General features: G+C 47.5%; 1 protein-coding gene across 1 annotated transcript in view; it reads left to right on the top strand.

Annotated features, from left to right (window-relative positions):
* The first annotated feature begins 865 nt into the window (after positions 1 to 865).
* SLC10A7 (solute carrier family 10 member 7) overlaps positions 866 to 19,131 on the top strand; it is a 251,656-nt gene continuing 233,390 nt past the window's right edge. The window contains exon 1 of the mRNA XM_040418521.1: positions 866 to 1,201. Coding sequence (XP_040274455.1) covers positions 1,102 to 1,201 — 100 coding nt within the window. The 5' untranslated portion in view covers positions 866 to 1,101. The remainder of the gene's footprint in view (positions 1,202 to 19,131) is intronic.

Below are 19,131 nucleotides of genomic sequence, written 5' to 3'. Positions count from 1 at the left end.
ACGCATCCGGAGCCAATCCGTCACGCTCGTGTGAAAGAGGCCTAAGCCTTTAGCCAAAACCTTAGCATCCAGATTAATAAGAGATGTCGGCCTATGGGAGCTACATTGATCTGGCGGTTCCTCCGGTCTAGGAATCACTACAGGTAATGAGTCAGTATCTGTCAGGTAAAGGCATATTCAAACAAATGGAAGGGCTTCTAGATTAGGTTTGTACCGTTCCATCAGAAAGCCATCGGGGCACGGAGACTCCGACAAGACCGCTTCAGGATTCCTTGTGGTTTTTATTCCAACTTGTAGTTTGATTTATTTATTCATTTTTTAATGGGAGGTTTGGATGTGAATTCGACGCCACAAGTTTTAAAAATCACAAGCGCAAAAAAATATAAAAAATCTGGTGTGTAAATTAACAAGAAGTTTTCCCACTGAAATCAATGGAGATGATTCAGCGTGGTTTTTGAATGTGGTATGGAGAAAACTCTGGCCCAGATTTACTAATGTGTCTGTGGCAAAAATCTGTCTGCAAAAGCGGCACCAATTGGGGCATCTACGGTTTCTACGCTTTTTTCTCGATAAGGGGGTGGGGCTCAGCAAAAAGTGAGCGGCGCTTTGCAGGAAAGGGGTTGGGGCTTAAGGTGCACCATTTTGCCCAATTCTGGGGCAAGATTCTGTCTCAAAGTAATACAATAGTTGGTATAGAGTCAGAGAAATGTCCCTGCACCACATATGTGGTCCAGCCTCAGCCCCTAGACAGCCTGTCTGTGCCATCTATATGTGACAGGCCCGCCACCTCAGCACACCGTGTCCTCTCCCAGCAGGGGACACAGAAGAGCTGTCCTGCCGCCGCCCCGGCACGCTCCACCACAGCAGCACTGTCCCCAGCCAGTATGCTGCGCGGCTATTCGGAGCTGCGTGGTAATCATGGCGGCGCGCTGGAGACTTCCTTAGAACTGGATGCTAATGCCTTGCCCCGCTGAAATGAATTGATCGCTTGTGCCAAACCTCCCAGTGTGGAGTTTACCTTAGAGACCGGACGTGCTGCCTGTATGTAGCGGACGTGTCACGTAGCTCCGGGAAGCCTACCTTCTATTCCACAGCGGCACCATGGGCCTACTGGAGAGACTGAGGAAAGAGTGGTTTATACTGGGGATCATCCTGGTGATCACAGCGGCCAAGCTGCAGCCGTCCATAGGGGAAAAGGGGGGTAAGTGCGCGCCCTGTACCGTATACCCTTCTCCACTACTACTCCTATCCTCTCGCCCCTGCACGGCAGCAGTCATAGAGGGCTCTGCCCGGGGTGACCACCACTACTACTCCTATCCTCTCCTCACTGCACGGCAGCAGTCCTAGAGGGCTCTGCCCGGGGTGACCACTACTACTCCTATCCTCTCCTCACTGCACGGCAGCAGTCCTAGAGGGCTCTGCCCGGGGTGACCACTACTACTCCTATCCTCTCGCCCCTGCACGGCAGCAGTCATAGAGGGCTCTGCCCGGGGTGACCACTACTACTCCTATCCTCTCGCCCCTGCACGGCAGCAGTCATCATAGAGGGCTCTGCCCGGGGTGACCACTACTACTCCTATCCTCTCCTCACTGCACGGCAGCAGTCATAGAGGGCTCTGCCCGGGGGGACCACTACTACTCCTATCCTCTCGCCCCTGCACGGCAGCAGTCCTAGAGGGCTCTGCCCGGGGTGACCACTACTACTCCTATCCTCTCGCCCCTGCACGGCAGCAGTCATCATAGAGGGCTCTGCCCGGCTGCCAGTGACACGTTGCACAGCGGAGCGCTGACGCTTCCTGCCCTGTACCTAGAGGTCTGATGCCTCACCTATGGCACTGTGTGCAGGAGCCTATTGCGCGGTCACTGGCACCTGGTCCCACAGACTGCTCAGAATCCAGTCACAGTGACCTGTAGTATATGTATAGCCCTCCAGCCTGGGCGATGGATGCACATGTTCTCCTGTAGTTGGCCATATTTCAGAAGCTATTGGCACCAGTATGTGTAGATGTGACCTAGAGAAATAAAGACGGGGCAGGAACTGGTGAGAGTGACGAGTCCCTGTACAGCGCTACTGACTATGTCGGCTCAGCATATTGGTGCCAGTGTGTGGAACTGGTGAGAGTGGCAACAGTCCCTGTACAGCGCTACTGACTATGTCCGCTCAGCATATTAGTACCAGTGTGTGGAACTGGTGAGAGTGGCAACAGTCCCTGTACAGCGCTACGGAATATGTCAGCTCAGCATAGATATTGGTACCAGTGTGTGGAACTGGTGAGAGTGGCGACAGTCCCTGTACAGCGCTACTGACTATGTCAGCTCAGGATATTGGTGCCAGTGTGTGGAACTGGTGAGAGTGGCAACAGTCCCTGTACAGCGCTACTGACTATGTCAGCTCAGGATATTGGTGCCAGTGTGTGGAACTGGTGAGAGTGGCAACAGTCCCTGTACAGCGCTACTGACTATGTCAGCTCAGGATATTGGTGCCAGTGTGTGGAACTGGTGAGAGTGGCGACAGTCCCTGTACAGCGCTACTGACTGTGTCGGCTCAGCGGTCACATGCTGACCGTGCACGCGTCACTGCTTTAGCCATTGGGGGTCATCTACTAAGGCCAGTTTGGCATAGTTGCAAGGCCTCTTTTTGTGACCAGGTTTTGTCACACAGGCGTTTTCACGGTGTACCCAACAAAGTCACTAACATTTACACCTGGAAACAGAGGTAAATGGTGTTGAAAGTGAACTCCAGGCACATGGACTGCTGGAGGCCTGTCCCTCGTGATAAATTAGGTGCATCCTCCGGCAGCACAGGGTGTATCAGACTGGCATGAGATGCCCCCCACACTGTCTGCCAGTGTCACGTGTATACAGCATGATGCCACTTGTCTGGCAGGGACCACAGTGCTGGAGTAGAGACCCTTTTTTTGTGCCTTTTTAAACTGCCATGTAAATGTTATTCAGTCTCGGACAATCCCTTTAAGACGTTAGGTAGATGCTGCCTGGCTCATGCTACACAGGGTGATATACACTGTCTTATTGGGACTCCATTTTGTGGTCTTTTTTATTTTTTATTTTTGGGTGGTGGGGGGGTCATGCACTAGGCTAATTTTCGCATGCTGTTTATTTCGGGCATGTGCACGGCCACCCCTCCATGTCCCGCTGTGGGACTTTTGAAAACGTTGACGTGCTGGCTCGGCTATTTTCAGAAGTCCAGTAGCAGAGAAGGCATGTGCGGCGTGCTGTCTATTTACAGAGGGCCCCGTTCTTGAGATAGAAGAGGGTCCCAGAGATTGTACCCATGCCTGTCGGACACTTATGGCACCCTATCGAGAGGCGTAAATGTCCAAATGGGACAACCTCTTACCTTACAGTAGCACAGAATGTCATCTGCTTGCTATACAACTCATACATTGACCACTGCAGGTCACCTTCTAGTCCTAGTCTAAGGTCCCCACTGATCTCAGGTTCCTGTCCTAGCTCAACACACCAGACCTGCCAGGAACGACCTGCTCAGCCAATCACCAGCCTTAGCGGGTTGTCCACCTCACCAGTGATTGGCTCAGTGCGCATTTCCGGAGTGTCAAACCAGGACGGGGACTGGTGGACGGGAGTAAAGCATCTTGGGCCAAGTTCACACTTGGTCAGTTGTTTCCATTATTGATTTGTGAGCCAAAGCCAGTAGTGGGGCCTACACAGAGATCAGGTATAATGGAAAGATCTGCTCCTGTTCTGTGTTCTTGACCCTCACCTGGTTTTGGCTCACAATCACTGATGGAAATAACTGAAGTGTGAACTTGGCCTGAGGCTACTTTCACACTCGCGTTTTGGCTTTCCGTTTGTGAGATCCGTCATGGGCTCTCACAAGCCATCCAAAACGGATCAGTTTTGCCCTAATGCATTCTGAATGGAAAAGGATCCGCTCAGAATGCATCAGTTTGCCTCCGATCAGTCTCCATTCCGCTTTTGTAGGCGGACACCGTCCGTCCTGGACTGTGGAGTGAGATGGATCCGTCCTGGCACACAATGTAAGTCAATTGGGACGGATCCGTTTTCTCTGACCCAATAGAAAACTGATCCGTCCCCCATTGACTTTCAATGGTGTTCAAGATGGATCCTTCATGGCTATAGAAGACATAATAGAACCGGATCCAAGCATTACGGATGCATGCGGTTGTATTATTGTAACGGAATGGTTTTTGCAGATCCATGACGGATCCGCAAAAAACGCTAGTGTGAAAGTAGCCTAAGGTGTTTTGACTTTTTATGAGTCCACGGATTGTGATCTAGAGACCCCTCAATGGGTACGTTTTACAACTGCTGAGACGGAGGTTAGGTGGAGTATCTCTGGAGGTTGTGCCATGGCGAGGGATCATGTGAGGTGCAACTTTCATTGCGGAGATGTATTCCTCCGTGATTGGCCCAACAGTCCGTGTGGCGGCCGCATCTCCTGGGCTGACTGCATCGTAGTCGTTGTTGGATGTAAATGCTGTAATTGCCTTGTCAGATGAAGCCGGTTTATTGTGTTCCCTGCTATAATTGACACCGACTGAAGTGTAAATTATATAGGATGAGAACATGTGGCAGTATAATTGATATTTTATGTGCACTCTAATAGCTGACCTAATAATGTGTTCAGCGGGTTACTGGGTGAGGTTGGTTCACTGAATGAATGTGCCATTACCAGCCGCAGTGTTGGGTTGTTATAATACAAAAAATGCTACTTACTGCTCTGATCCCCTCCATTCATCCCGCTGTGCCTGTTGTTCTGGCTGTATACGGCGTGAGACCACTGAGGCCAGTGATTGGCTGCAGTAGTCATGTGCAGTATACGTCATGACATCACTGTAGCTAAAAAATTACGTCATGGCTGTGGCAGTGCTGGAACGGAAGGAGTTCAGGACAGTTAATATACATTTTTCTTTCTTCAAAATTCCAAAAAGTCACGTCTCTAGACAAGACGAGTTCCTCCAACACTACGATTCATTCAGTGAGTGCAGATAAACTATCAATTATACGGCTGCTTGTTCTCGTCATATATCATTTACTACAAGGAGAACGCTCACTTCAGTCCGTGTCCGTTATTGCAGGGATCCCAATGCACTGCAGTAACCATGCTTAATCCAACAAGTCAATCATGACCTCGACATCCACACAAACTGACTGTAATGTTTTTGGGACCAGTGGTTCCTGGTGATTTTTCCTTTTTTTAAAGTTTCATGTAATAGTAGCCAGCATACTGGGAGTTGTAGTTCTACTGTGCCTCTTGTTCCAGACATAATCTGAAAGGGTTTGTTTGAGCTACAGATATCGATGCCCTATCATCAGGATGGGACATCAAGATCAGACCAGTGTGGGTCCGACACCGGGCACCCCTGCAGATCGGCTGTTTGTGGCAGGCACCACAGGACAGACTGTGCTTCCGAATGCATCCACTGCTTAGTTTCCAGCACTAGTGGCTGCCAAAAGTAGCTGATTGGTTGGGGTGGTAGGTGCTTGACCTCCACCGATCTGGTATTGACCACCTTTCCTGAGTCATCAGTATCTCTAGCCTGGGCAATCCCCCTTTTTTTTTTTTTTATTGACAAAAAAAAAAAACACATACAAAATTATTAACTTAATCTTCAACATTATTACATTTCTTATTTTTACCCCAAAACTTCTTCCCTTCCTTGCGATGAGTCTCCTCTCCCCTCCGTCAACTAAGACGGAAAAAGGGATAATGGTGGGGTAAAGGACGGAAGACTTATAACTTCCAGATCCCCCAAACCTTATTCCATTTCTCCTCAGTGTTTCTTTGTTTATTTAAAGGGATTCTGTCACCAGGTTTGGGGCTATAGAGCTGCGGACATGCACGGCTAGATCGCCGCTAGCATGTCCGCAATATATCTGTCCTATAGGGCTGTGTGCTTTTAATTTCTTTAAAAAAGGATCTTATAGATATGTAAATGAGTCTTGTATGTGTCCAAGGGGCTGCACTAACCTTACTTGTGCCCAGCCACGCCCACCTGTGAAGGAGCCCAGCACCGCCTATGTCTCCTCCTTTCATCAACGATAGATTGCCGTAATCTCGCGATGCCTGAGCTCGCGCATTGCGCAGTGCCGGTATAGTGTTCTTTCCCTGTGCTGGCATCAGCCTCAGGGAAAGAACTGCGCATGCGCGAGCTCGCGCATCGCAAGATTATGGCTATCTATAGTTGATGAAAGGAGGAGATTCGGAGGACATAGGCGTGGCTGGGCACGGCTGGGCTCCAGGAAGGTTAGTGCAGCACCTTGGACACATACAAGACTCATTTACATATCTGTAAAATCCTTTTTTAAAGAAATTAAAAGCACACAGCCCTATAGGACAGATATATTGCGGACATGCTAGCGGCGATCTAGCCGTGCATGTCCGCAGCTCTATAGCCCCAAACCTGGTGACAGAATCCTTAAACCAGATTCCCAGGCCTTTTTGTCCGGAGGAACGTGTATTGTTAAATAGTGCTACAAGAAGCAATTTATAAAGTTGAGAAATTTTAAACTTCTCCCCCAGATTTCCCATCAAATCATTCACAAGTATCTATCTGTAACAAAACTTTCCCCTTTACGCTAGAAAGTGCCGAACGTAACTGTAAATATCTAAACCAAGATAAATGATTTGTCAATTCCAAAAAAGGAAGTATATCTCCATTACTCACAAAATAAAAAAATTTTGCCAATATTTATCTTCAGCTAAATCATCCAATTCTTGCAAATAAGAATTATGTCAGAGCGGCATACTGTGGAGAGATCCCCTTATTCCCAACCAACCTCTAATAGTGCTCCACACCTTACAAATAGTTTTCTAAATTCCCTGTTGATCTCTGGATAATAAACCAGACTCTAAGGCCCCTTTCACACGGGCGAGTTTTCCGCGTGGGTGCAATGCGGGAGGTGAACGCATTGCACCCGCACTGAATCCGGACCCATTCATTTCTATGGGGCTGTTCACATGAGCGGTGATTTTCACGCATCACTTATACGTTGCGTGAAAATCGCAGCATGTTCTATATTCTGCGTTTTTCACGCAACGCAGGCCCCATAGAAGTGAATGGGGTTGCGGATGCGGTGCGATTTTCACGCACGGTTGCTAGGAGACGATCGGGATGGAGACCCGATCTGTATTATTTTCCCTTATAACATGGTTATAAGGGAAAATAATAGCATTCTGAATACAGAATGCAAAGTAAAATAGCACTGGAGGGGTTAAAAAAATAAATAAATGATTTAACTCACCTTAATCCACTTGCTCGCGTAGCCCGGCATCTCCTTGTGTCTCCTTTGTTGAAGGACCTGTGATGACGTCACTCCGGTCATCACATGGTACGTCACATGATCTTTTACCATGATCACCATGGTAAAAGATCATGTGACGTACCATGTGATGACCGGAGTGACGTCATCACAGGTCCTTCAACAAAGGAGACACAAGGAGATGTCGGGCTACGCGAGCAAGTGGATTAAGGTGAGTTAAATCATTTTTTTTTTTTTTTTAACCCCTCCAGCGCTATTTTACTTTGCATTCTGTATTCAGAATGCTATTATTTTCCCTTTATAACCATGTTATAAGGGAAAATAATACAATCTACAGAACACCGATCCCAAGCCCGAACTTCTGTGAAGAAGTTCGGGTTTGGGTACCAAACACGCACGATTTTTCTCACGCGAGTGCAAAACGCATTACAATGTTTTGCACTCGTGCGAAAAAATCGCGGGTGTTCCCGCAACGCACCCGCACATTTTTCCGCAACGCCCGTGTGAAAGAGGCCTAAGGCCTCTTTCACACGGGCGTCCCGGATTTGCTCCGGATGCGTCGCATGTGCATTGAGGGAAACCCAGTCAGTCAATTAGTTTTGACTGCGATTGCGTTGTTCAGTTTTTATCACGCAGGTGCAATGCGCTTTGCACGCGCGTGATAAAAAACTGACTGTGGTACCCAGACCCGAACCCGGACTTCTTCACTGAAGTTCGGGTTTGTGTTAGGTGTTCTATTGATTTTATTATTTTCCCTTATACCCTTATAACATGGTTACAAGGGAAAATAATAGCATTCTTAATACAGAATGCTTACTAAAATGTTGATTGAGGGGTAAAAAAAAAATATATTTTAACTCGCCTTATCCACTTGATCGCGCAGCCGGCATCTTCTTCTTTCTTCTTCTTTCAGGACCTGCCAAAGAACCTTTGACGTAATCGCGCTCACCATGTGGTGAGTATGGTGACGTCAGCGCAGGTCCTGCTGAATAAGGATAGAAGGATCTTCTATCTTCATTCAGCAGGACCTGCGCTGACTTAATCGCGCTCACGACGTGGTGAGCGCGATTACGTCATCAAAGGTCCTTTTGCGGGTCCTAAAAGATGACTATGCCGGCTGTGCGATCAAGTGGATGAGGTGAGTTAATTATTATTTTTTTTTAACCCCTCAATTAACATTTTAGTAAGCATTCTGTATTAAGAATGCTATTATTTTCCCTTAATAACCATGTTGTAAGGGAAAATCATAAAGTGAATTTACTTTATTGGGGTCCGGGGTTGCTCATCCCTATTATCTCCTAGCAACCATGTGAGAAAAATCGCACCGCATCCGCACTTGCTTGCGATTTTCACACAGCCCCATTAATTTCTATAGGGTCCTCGTTGCATGAGAAACGCAGAATATAGAAAATGCTGCGATTTTCACGCAACGCACAAGTGACGCGTGAAAATCACCGCTCATCTCCACAGCCCCATTGAAGTGAATGGGTCCGGATTCAGTGCGGGTGCAATGCGTTCACCTCACGCATTGCACCCGCGCAGAATTCTCCCCTGTGTGAAAGGGGCCTAATAGTGTGAACATATCATACCTAGATCTACTCAACAAATACATGCAGAGTGGACTTTCTTCCCAGTGATTATAAAGCCATAGCTGTGAAGCTATAAAAAGGTCTAACCCTCCCTGTTCCATCGGCTTATAAGGATAGTCCAGTTTAAGTCTCAACCGCTTTCTTACCCAAAGTAAATCCTTAATAATTCTCTCGATTAACTTAAATAAATTTATCTTCAATCCACAATGGTGAATTCCGAAGAATATAGAGGAGTTGGGGTAGTATCACCATCTTAACCAGGGATGTTCTGTCAGCTCTAGATAGAGGGAGTCGAAGCCATATGGTCACTTCTTACTTATCAATGGAATCCGATTTAGATGTAAAAAAAATCTTCAACTTTGGGGGATATAATCATGCCCAAATATCCAAATGGATCAGAAATCCTAAGTAAACTCAGGGGCCCATCAATAGAATAGTCAGGTCTTATCCACAGGCATAAGCGTAGTCTTTGACCAAGTAATATCAAAACCCGAGGCTGCGCCAAATGCATTAACTATATGAATAAGTTCGGGATGTAAGGTACTAGTATGATTCACAAAAAACAGCACATCGTCCGCACATAAAGAAATACGGTCCTCTAGTCCTAATATCCCAAACCCTTCAATCACAGGATCCTGCCTGACTCTGGCAGCAAGGGGCTCAATATAAATGTCAAATAACAATGGAGAGGGAGGACAACCCTGACGGGTGCCTCTACTCAAAGAGAAGCTCTAAGGCTGGGTTCACACGGGCGAGATTTCCGCGCGGGTGCAATGCGTGAGGTGAACGCATTGCACCCGCACTGAATCTGGACCCATTCATTTCTATGGGGCTGTGCACACGAGCGGTGATTTTCACGCATCACTTGTGCGTTGCGTGAAAATCGCAGCATGCTCTATATTCTGCGTTTTTCACGCAACGCAGGCCCCATAGAAGTGAATGGGGCTGAGTGAAAATCGCAAGCAAGTGCGGATGCGGTGCGATTTTCACGCATGGTTGCTAAGATGACAGTCTATTCACTGTATTATTTTCCCTTATAACATGGTTATAAGGGAAAATAATAGCATTCTTTAATACAGAATGCTTAGTAGAAGGTCAATTGAGGGTTAAAAAAATAAATAAAATTTACTTACCTCCTCCTCTTGATCGCGTAGTTGCCGATCTCTTCTTACTTCTTTAATCATGTGCTGCCGGCTAAAGGACCTGTGGTGAATAATTACATCTACACACCACCTAACCCAAACCTGAACTTCAGTGAAGAAGTTCGGGTCTGGGTACCACATTCAGGTTTTTATCACGCACGTGCAAAACACATTGCACCAGCGCGATAAAAACTGAACAACGGAACGCAATCGCAGTCAAAACTGACTGCAATTGGGTACCTACTCGCGCGGGTTTGCCGCAGTACACCCGGGACGCATCCTGAACAAATCCGTCACGCCCGTGTGAACTCAGCCTAAGTCAGGCTAATGGGCAATCCCTTTAACCCCTTAAGGACTTAGGACGTACCGGTACGCCATGTTTGCCGAGTCCTTAAGGACCCAGGACGTACCGGTACGTCCTAACTTTGAAACTACATTGCGGCGCGGCGGGGGTTAATTGGAACAGGATGTCCGCTGAAATCATTCAGCGGGCCTCGTGTCACAACGCTGGGGGGGGGGGGGGGCAATTCAGACCTGCGGCTTTTACCTGCAGTTGCGGCGGTTGGTGCTATCGGGTCCCCATGCGGCTGTAGGGGGGACCCGATGGCATGGAAGGCAGCGCGATGCCTTCCTTAGGCATCAGCGCTGCCTTCCGGTGATGAGCCTGTGAGATCCAGCCCCCTGGATCTCACAGGCCGGAAGCTGTATGAGTAATACACACAGTAGTACTCATACAGCCAAGGCATTCCAATACAGAAGTATTGAAATGCATTGTAAAGGGGATTAGACCCCCCAAAAGTTCAAGTCCCAAAGTGGGACAAAAAGATTTCCCCCCCCAAAAATTTAAAGTTTCAAGTAAAAATAAACAAAAACGTCATTTTCCCCAAATAAAGTAAAAAAAAAATTGGTAAATAGCGGGGAAAAAAAAGTATACATATTAGGTATCACCATGTCCGTATCGACCGGCTCATATCACATGACCTAACCCCTCAGATAAACACCGTAAAAAATAAAAACTGTGCTAAATAAACAATTTTTTTGTCACCTTACATCACAAAAAGTACAACAGCAAGCGATCAAAAAGGCGTTTGCCCACCAAAATAGTACCAATCTAACCGTCACCTCATCCCGCAAAAAATGAGCCCCTACCTGAGACAATCGCCCAAAAAATAAAAAAACTATGGCTCAGAATATGGAGACACTAAAACATCATTTTTTTGTTTTAAAAAAGCTGTTATTGTGTAAAAAAAAAATATGTTAACTGCAATACAAGTTATGTTGTGTATTGCATAACATGTTCAACTTGTCACCTTCAATACGTTGGTTGTACTATTATCAGCCTGAAAACCAGAATCCGTAAACACCTGTCAGATATACCTTTTATCAAAACAAGGAATGTCTCAGCCGTGAGTCTTCACTATGCGGTTGTTCACCAGGGTCACGTAACAGGCCTACCAGTTCGAGGCCTGGAAAGAGTGAACCCTCCCAATAGAGGTGGTGACCACAAACGCAAGTTACTAAATAGAGAATCATATTGGATCTTTTGTATGGGCTCTCGTGTCCCATCAGGTTTAAATCGTAAGCAGGATCTTATTTTGCATTATTGATTTATTCCCGTCTCTCATGTTGATTATCATGTCTGTAATATTGGGGTATCTTTACTATTTTTAGCTCTTTTTATATAAATGTATGCACTACTGAATGGGGGTATGGATGGATGTTACGTTAATTTTACTCACCTAGTAATTAGTGGCTACGCCTACTTAAACCGGAGTGTGGATTTTCACTTTTGTCATGAGGAAGGATCGGGATTAGTTGATCCGGAACGCGTAGATGTGAATGCATGGTCGGTTTTTACTGCACAAGCAGAATAAAGGCTGTCACTATTTGGAAGCTGGACGTCTGCACTTTTTTCTTTGTTGATCCTGGATTTCTGCGCTTGATTCCCAGCGCAGTCCGTGCTTTCTGTGTGTTCTGAGCGCCACTATTTGTCTTTCTTTATACACATACTGCAGATACAATACAAATACAACACAGATCTTAATGGGTTTCTGCCACCACACTTTTTACTATTAAACAGGCTGACATTATACATGTACAAATGTCACCTGAATTTAACTCTGCTATTCTTTTTCTTCCAGTGTGCCCTCGTTTTTGTGCAATTATAACTTTTATTATATACTAATGAGCCTCTAGGAGCAGAGGGGGGGGGGGGGGGCGTTGCACCTGCTCCTAGAGGCTCAGTTTGCCCACCTCTTTCCACTCCATTCTACTCTTGATTGACAGGGCTAGGCCAGCGTTGGTCTCCTCCTGCCGGCCCTGTCTGCTGGGGAAATCTTGCGCCTGCACCATCCAGTTCAGTATTCGGCGCAGGCGCAGTGAGGAAGGATGCTCGCCAGCTGCGCCGAATACTGAACTGGACGGCGCAGTCGCGAGATTTACCATGCCCAGCCTGCAAACAGCTATCAGCCTACAGCAGGGCATGGTGGGAATTGTAGTTTTACAAAAGCTGGAGAGCCACAGGTTGAGCATGCCTGCTCTAAGTTATAATTGCACAAAAACGGAGGCACACTAGAAAAAGAATAGCAGAGTTAAATTCAGGTGACATTTGTACATGTATAATGTCAGCCTGTTTAATAGTAAAAAGTGTGGTGGCAGGTTCCCTTTAAGATCTGTGTCTGTATTGTATCTGCAGTATGTGGTATAGACACTATCACATGTGCAGTAAGGCCTAGTTCACACGACCGTTTTTTTTTTTGCAAGTGTACGGGCCGTTTTTTTGTGTTCCGTGTACGGAACCATTAATTTCAATGGTTCCACATTAAAAACGAAATGTGTTCCGTATGCATTCCGTTTCCGTATTTCCGTTTTTCCATTCCGTTGAAAGATAGAACATGTCCTATATTTGGCTGCAAATCACGTTCCGTGGCTCCATTCAAGTCAATGGGTCCGCAAAAAAAAACGGAACACATACAGAAATGCATCCGTATGTCTATCGTATCTGTTCCGTTTTTGCTGAACCATCTATTGAAAATGTTATGCGCAGCCAAATTTTTTCTATGTAATTACTGTATACTGTACATGGCATACGGAAAAACGGAAAGGAAACGGGAACACAACGGAACTCAAAAATAGAACAACGGATCCGTGAAAAACGAACCGCAAAAAAACTATAAAAGCCATACGTTCGTGTGAACTAGGCCTAAGACTCCTTGAATGTAGCACGCAGTAATCTAGAAACTCGTCTGCTGGCTAGCAACTGCTTGATAATCTTGCATTTCACCAGTCTAGAACGGTCACGGATTTAGCTTGCTGTGAATGTGATGTGAGGCCCAGCCGGGTTGCGGAGTCTAACGGATTGTGGGTCCTTCACCCCTAATCTGCAGAGAGCTGTGGACTACTCCACAGGTGGCAACAGCTGCTGCAGGGATGGGTGGGAGGTAGTGAAACCTGGTGCAAAGACTGCAGATGGGGGCAGTCGGGCATAGGTCAGGGTCATACAGAAAGGAGGGCAGGACAGGTAGACATGTCAGGGGACAAGCCTGGTTAAATGTCAAATATACTAAACTGAGGAACACTTTAGCAGAGACTGGTAAACTTACAGACCTTATTGCTCAGGGTCTGTTGACTGAGGCAGTTGGATATTGGGGTGTGTTCTAGCCCTTTAAGGAGCCAGGAATCAGCATGTGCACATCACTAGAAAGATGGTGTTTGTGAGCAGGACTCTGGGCAGGGAGGCCCAGGACCAGGGAGTAGGCCGCGGTGGACAGCATTGGGAGGCCGGGCAGACGTAAGAGTAGCGAGGTGGGTAAAAAGAACTAGAAAGCTCAGCAGAGAACCGCAGGTCCTAGGTTGGGTCATATTTTATATTTGCTTTTCTCTCTTAATGCTCTCCAAATTTACAAGTAAATCCTATATACTTTTTAACCCATTTGCGTGTCCTTGGTCATGGCTTACTGCATACAAAGTGAAACCCCTCTTGTATCACGCATGGGGTGGGGTCATATTACTGGATTGCAGATTTTTAAAGATGAAATAAATTCTTGAAGTTTCAATAGGATGAAGTTCCGGATCTTTGATATGGTCAGCTGTATTTCACCACCAGCGGAGTAAGCTGAGCCGAGCCTGCTCCGAAAACCCGTTACATCCGGGTGCATGATGAGATTAAGGGTACTTTCACACAGGCGTTTTTCTTTTCCGGCATAGAATTCCATCCTAGGGGCTCAATACCGGAAAAAGACTGATCAGTTTTATCCTAATGCATTCTGAATGGAGAGTAATCCGTTCAGGATGTCATCAGTTCAGTCTTTTAGACTTTTCAGGACCGAGATAATACCACAGCATGCTATGGTTTTATCTCCGTCCAAAATTCCTGAACACATGCCGGATCCTGAGTGTCCCGGCAAAACGGATTGCGGCATGCTCAGACCACAAAAAATGTGAAAAAAATAAACGCCGGATCCGTTTTTCCAGATGACACTGGAGAGACGGATCCGAAATATCAATGCATTTGTCATACGGATCAGGATCCTGATCCGTCTGACAAATGCCATCAGTTTGCAACTTTGCATTAGGGTTGGGCGATATCAAAAATATTCAGATGATAACGATATTAAGAAATTTATCGCGATAACGATATATATCGTGATAAATACCAGTTTAAAAGAAAAAAAACACAAGGAGACGTTGCACTGTATGGGGGCAGCCACAAGGAGACGTTGCACTGTATGGGGGCAGCCACAAGGAGACGTTGCACTGTATGGGGGCAGCCACAAGGAGACGTTGCACTGTATGGGGGCAGCCACAAGGAGACGTTGCACTGTATGGGGGCAGCCACAAGGAGACGTTGCACTGTATGGGGGCAGCCACAAGGAGACGTTGCACTGTATGGGGGCAGCCACAAGGAGACGTTGCACTGTATGGGGGCAGCCACAAGGAGACGTTGCACTGTGTGGGGGCAGCCACAAGGAGACGTTGCACTGTGTGGGGGCAGCCACAAGGAGACGTTGCACTGTATGGGGGCAGCCACAAGGAGACGTTGCACTGTATGGGGGCAGCCACAAGGAGACGTTATACTGTGTGGGGGCAGCCACAAGGAGACGTTATACTGTGTGGGGGCAGCCACAAGGAGACGTTATACTGTGTGGGGGCAGCCACAAGGAGACGTTGCAGTGTATGGGGGCAGCCACAAGGAGACGTTGCACTGTATGGGGGCAGCCACAAGGAGACGTTATACTGTGTGGGGGCAGCCACAAGGAGACGTTATACTGTGTGGGGGCAGCCACAAGGAGACGTTGCAGTGTATGAGGGCAGCCACAAGGAGACGTTGCACTGTGTGGGGGCAGCCACAAGGAGACGTTGCACTGTGTGGGGGCAGCCACAAGGAGATGTTGCACTGTGTGGGGGCAGCCACAAGGAGATGTTGCACTGTGTGGGGGCAGCCACAAGGAGACGTTGCACTGTGTGGGGGCAGCCACAAGGAGACGTTGCACTGTGTGGGGGCAGCCACAAGGAGACGTTGCACTGTGTGGGGGCAGCCACAAGGAGACGTTGCACTGTGTGGGGGCAGCCACAAGGAGACGTTGCACTGTGTGGGGGCAGCCACAAGGAGACGTTGCACTGTGTGGGGGCAGCCACAAGGAGACGTTGCACTGTGTGGGGGCAGCCACAAGGAGACGTTGCACTGTGTGGGGGCAGCCACAAGGAGACGTTGCACTGTGTGGGGGCAGCCACAAGGAGACGTTGCACTGTGTGGGGGCAGCCACAAGGAGACGTTGCACTGTGTGGGGGCAGCCACAAGGAGACGTTGCACTGTGTGGGGGCAGCCACAAGGAGACGTTGCACTGTGTGGGGGCAGCCACAAGGAGACGTTGCACTGTGTGGGGGCAGCCACAAGGAGACGTTGCACTGTGTGGGGGCAGCCACAAGGAGACGTTGCACTGTGTGGGGGCAGCCACAAGGAGACGTTGCACTGTGTGGGGGCAGCCACAAGGAGACGTTGCACTGTGTGGGGGCAGCCACAAGGAGACGTTGCACTGTGTGGGGGCAGCCACAAGGAGACGTTGCAATAAAGTCTTGTGGCCACAGCCCACCATACATACAGTAATATCTTCTTGTTGCTCATGTGACTCATTATTCCCTAATGCCTGCTATTATAGATCAATGTGCTGACACTATTCTATGCTTTTTAGGGTCTAAGTCACTCCTGTTCCTCTGCCTGGACACTCCTCGCAGGCCAGGAGTCGGGCGAAGTGGCGAACTCTTCTGCGGAGGAAGTCTGGAGAGACTTTTCCTGCGGCTGCCTCGCTTGTGTGCTCTGATTCTGACATGAGATGTCGGTGGGCGTAGATTTGAATATGGGAGCAAGGAGGAGGGAGAGTCGGGGGCGGCCCGCTGCGGGAAGTAATACGTTTCTAATTTTGTCATCAGAGCACACGAGCGAGGCAGCCGCAGGAAAAGTCTCTCTAGAGACACCCTACTCACACAGAGTTCGCCACATACAATAGAACCGACACGGGTGGGTGACGGGCGGTGATGTCAGATGGTGGGTGGAGTCTGGAGACTTGAATAAGGGAGGCGGAGCAAGAAGGAGCGAGTGGCGGGAGGGGAAGTAATGTGTTTGTACTCAGCGCTATGCAAGGTGCAGGGGCGGGCGGACGCAGATTTAGAAGCGGTCAGCGCACATGACCGTTTCGATTACGTCACAAAATACCGCGGTAATTAGGAAACTGCGATTATCGCAGTTTTTTAATACCGCGGTATATCGTGAACACCAGTATATCGCCCAACCCTAGTTTGCATACGTTTTCTGCCTGCCGGAATCCTCTGCCGCAAGTGTGAAGGTACCCTCAGAAGCAGGGTGGATAAAAATAAATGATTTTAAAATAAAATAAAAATATAGGATTTTTTTTATTTAAAACTGATTTTTTTTAAATTTTTTATATAAAATGCTTTTTGAGGAAAATATATTACCAGCCAAAGGTTATTCCATCATGAAATAAAGATTTGGTTTTTAATTATGTAGAATAAGGCTGTATATGTTAAATTTTTTTGGTAAATAAATTCCATTAATCCATTCACAATGTCATGCTCTTCCAGAGGTTTTTGTAAGATTATTGGGCAGTTTCTCTGCCTACAAGATATTATCACAGATGCTTGGTTTACTTTTGCAGTTCTCAAAACTGAATTTGACTCAGCAAAGATCACATGCCTCTTCTTCACAGCAAAAATGTTATAACATGAACAGAGTTGAGAAAAAGACCTTAATCCTAACTTCTACAAACCTATGAATACAGAATTAACCTAATCAAACTAATATGAAAAGTTATTCTAAAAATCTTCATCTACTTGCATATTATAAGTTATACCAGCAAGAATTAGTCTTTATGTAGAAAACTGTGATTTAAATCAAGCCTTACTGACTAGTGATTTAAATCAAATCCACTCTGCTCAGAAGTCCTATAATTCATAACGTGTGATAATTTGGCACCCTCCAGGTCCTAGGAATGCTGGCTGTATAGTCTTTAAAGGATCTATATTAAAGCCATTTTTTTTACCATTTTGTAGTCTTTTTAAGGCCTCATGCACACGACCGTTGTGTGCATCCGTGGCCGTTGTTCCGTTTTCCGTGATTTTCTGCGGACCCATTGACTTTCAATGGGTCCGTTGAAAACTCAGAAAATGCACCGTTGTTCATCAGCAACCGTGATCAGTGTTCCCTGTCCGTCAAAAAAATAGGACCTGTCCTATTTTTTTGACAGACAACGGTTCACGGACCCATTCAAGTCAATGGGTCCGTGAAAGAACACGGATGCACACAAGATTGGCATCCGCGTCCGTAATCCGTGGCTGTAGGTTACTTTCATACAGACGGATCCGCTGATCCGTCTGCATAAAAGCTTTTTAGATCTGAGTTTTCACTTCGTGAAAACTCATATCCGACAGTATTCTAACACAGAGACGTTCCCATAGTGATGGGGACGCTTCTAGTTAGAATATACTACGAACTGTGTACATGACTACACCCTGCTGCCTGGCAGCACCCGATCTCTTACAGGGGGCTGTGATCCGCACAATTAACCCCTTAGGTGCTGCACCTAAAGGGTTAATTGTGCATATCATAGCCCCCTATAAGAGATCAGGGGCTGCCAGGCAACAGGGGGCAGACCCCCCTCCCCAGTTTTAATTTCATTGGTGGCCAGTGGGCCCCCCCCCTTCCTCTATTGTATTATTTTCATTGGTGGCACAGTGTGCGGCCCCCCCCCCTCCCTCTATTGTATTATTTTCATTGGTGGCACAGTGTGCGGCCTCCCCCGGCCCCCCCTCCCTCCCTCTATTGTATTATTTTCATTGGTGGCACAGTGTGCGGCCTCTCCCCCCCCCCCCCCCATCATTGGTGGCAGCGGAGAGTTCTGATCGGAGTCCCAGTTTAATCGCTGGTGCTCCGATCGGTAACCATGGCAACCAGGACGCTACTGCAGTCCTGGTTGCCATGGTTACTTAGCGCAGCAGGTAAGTATGATGCTTCTAATATTGCTGTCTGTGACCGGCCGGGTGCTCCTCCTACTGGTAAGTGACAGATCATTAAGCAATGCGCCGCACAGACCTGTCACTTACCAGTAGGCGGAGCTCCCGGCCGGTCACAGACAGCGCAGCAGGTAATTATGATGCTTCTAATATTGCTAAGTAACCATGGCAACCAGGACTGCAGTAGCATCCTGGTTACCATGGTTACCGATCGGAGCCCTAGCGATTAAACTGGGACTCTGATCAGAACTCTCCGCTGCCACCAATGATCAGGGGGAAGGGGAGGCCGCACACTGGCCACCAATGAAATTAATACAATAGAGAGAGGGAGGGAGGGGGGTCTGCCCCCTGCTGCCTGGCAGCCCCTGATCTCTGACAGGGGACTATGATACGCACAATTAACCCCCTCAGGTGCGGCACCTGAGGGATTAATTGTGCGGATCACAACCCCCTGTAAGAGATCGGGTGCTGCCAGGCAGCAGGGGGCAGTCATGTACACAGTTCTTAGTACACTGCTCAAAAAAATAAAGGGAACACTTAAACAACACAATGTAACTCCAAGTCAATCACACTTCTGTGAAATCAAACTGTCCACTTAGGAAGCAACA

The sequence above is a fragment of the Bufo bufo genome, chromosome 2, assembly GCF_905171765.1.
Source record: "Bufo bufo chromosome 2, aBufBuf1.1, whole genome shotgun sequence".
Classification (NCBI taxonomy): domain Eukaryota; kingdom Metazoa; phylum Chordata; class Amphibia; order Anura; family Bufonidae; genus Bufo; species Bufo bufo.
The sequence above is the reverse complement of the archived record's forward strand: the minus strand, read 5'-3'. Positions and strand labels throughout refer to the sequence as shown.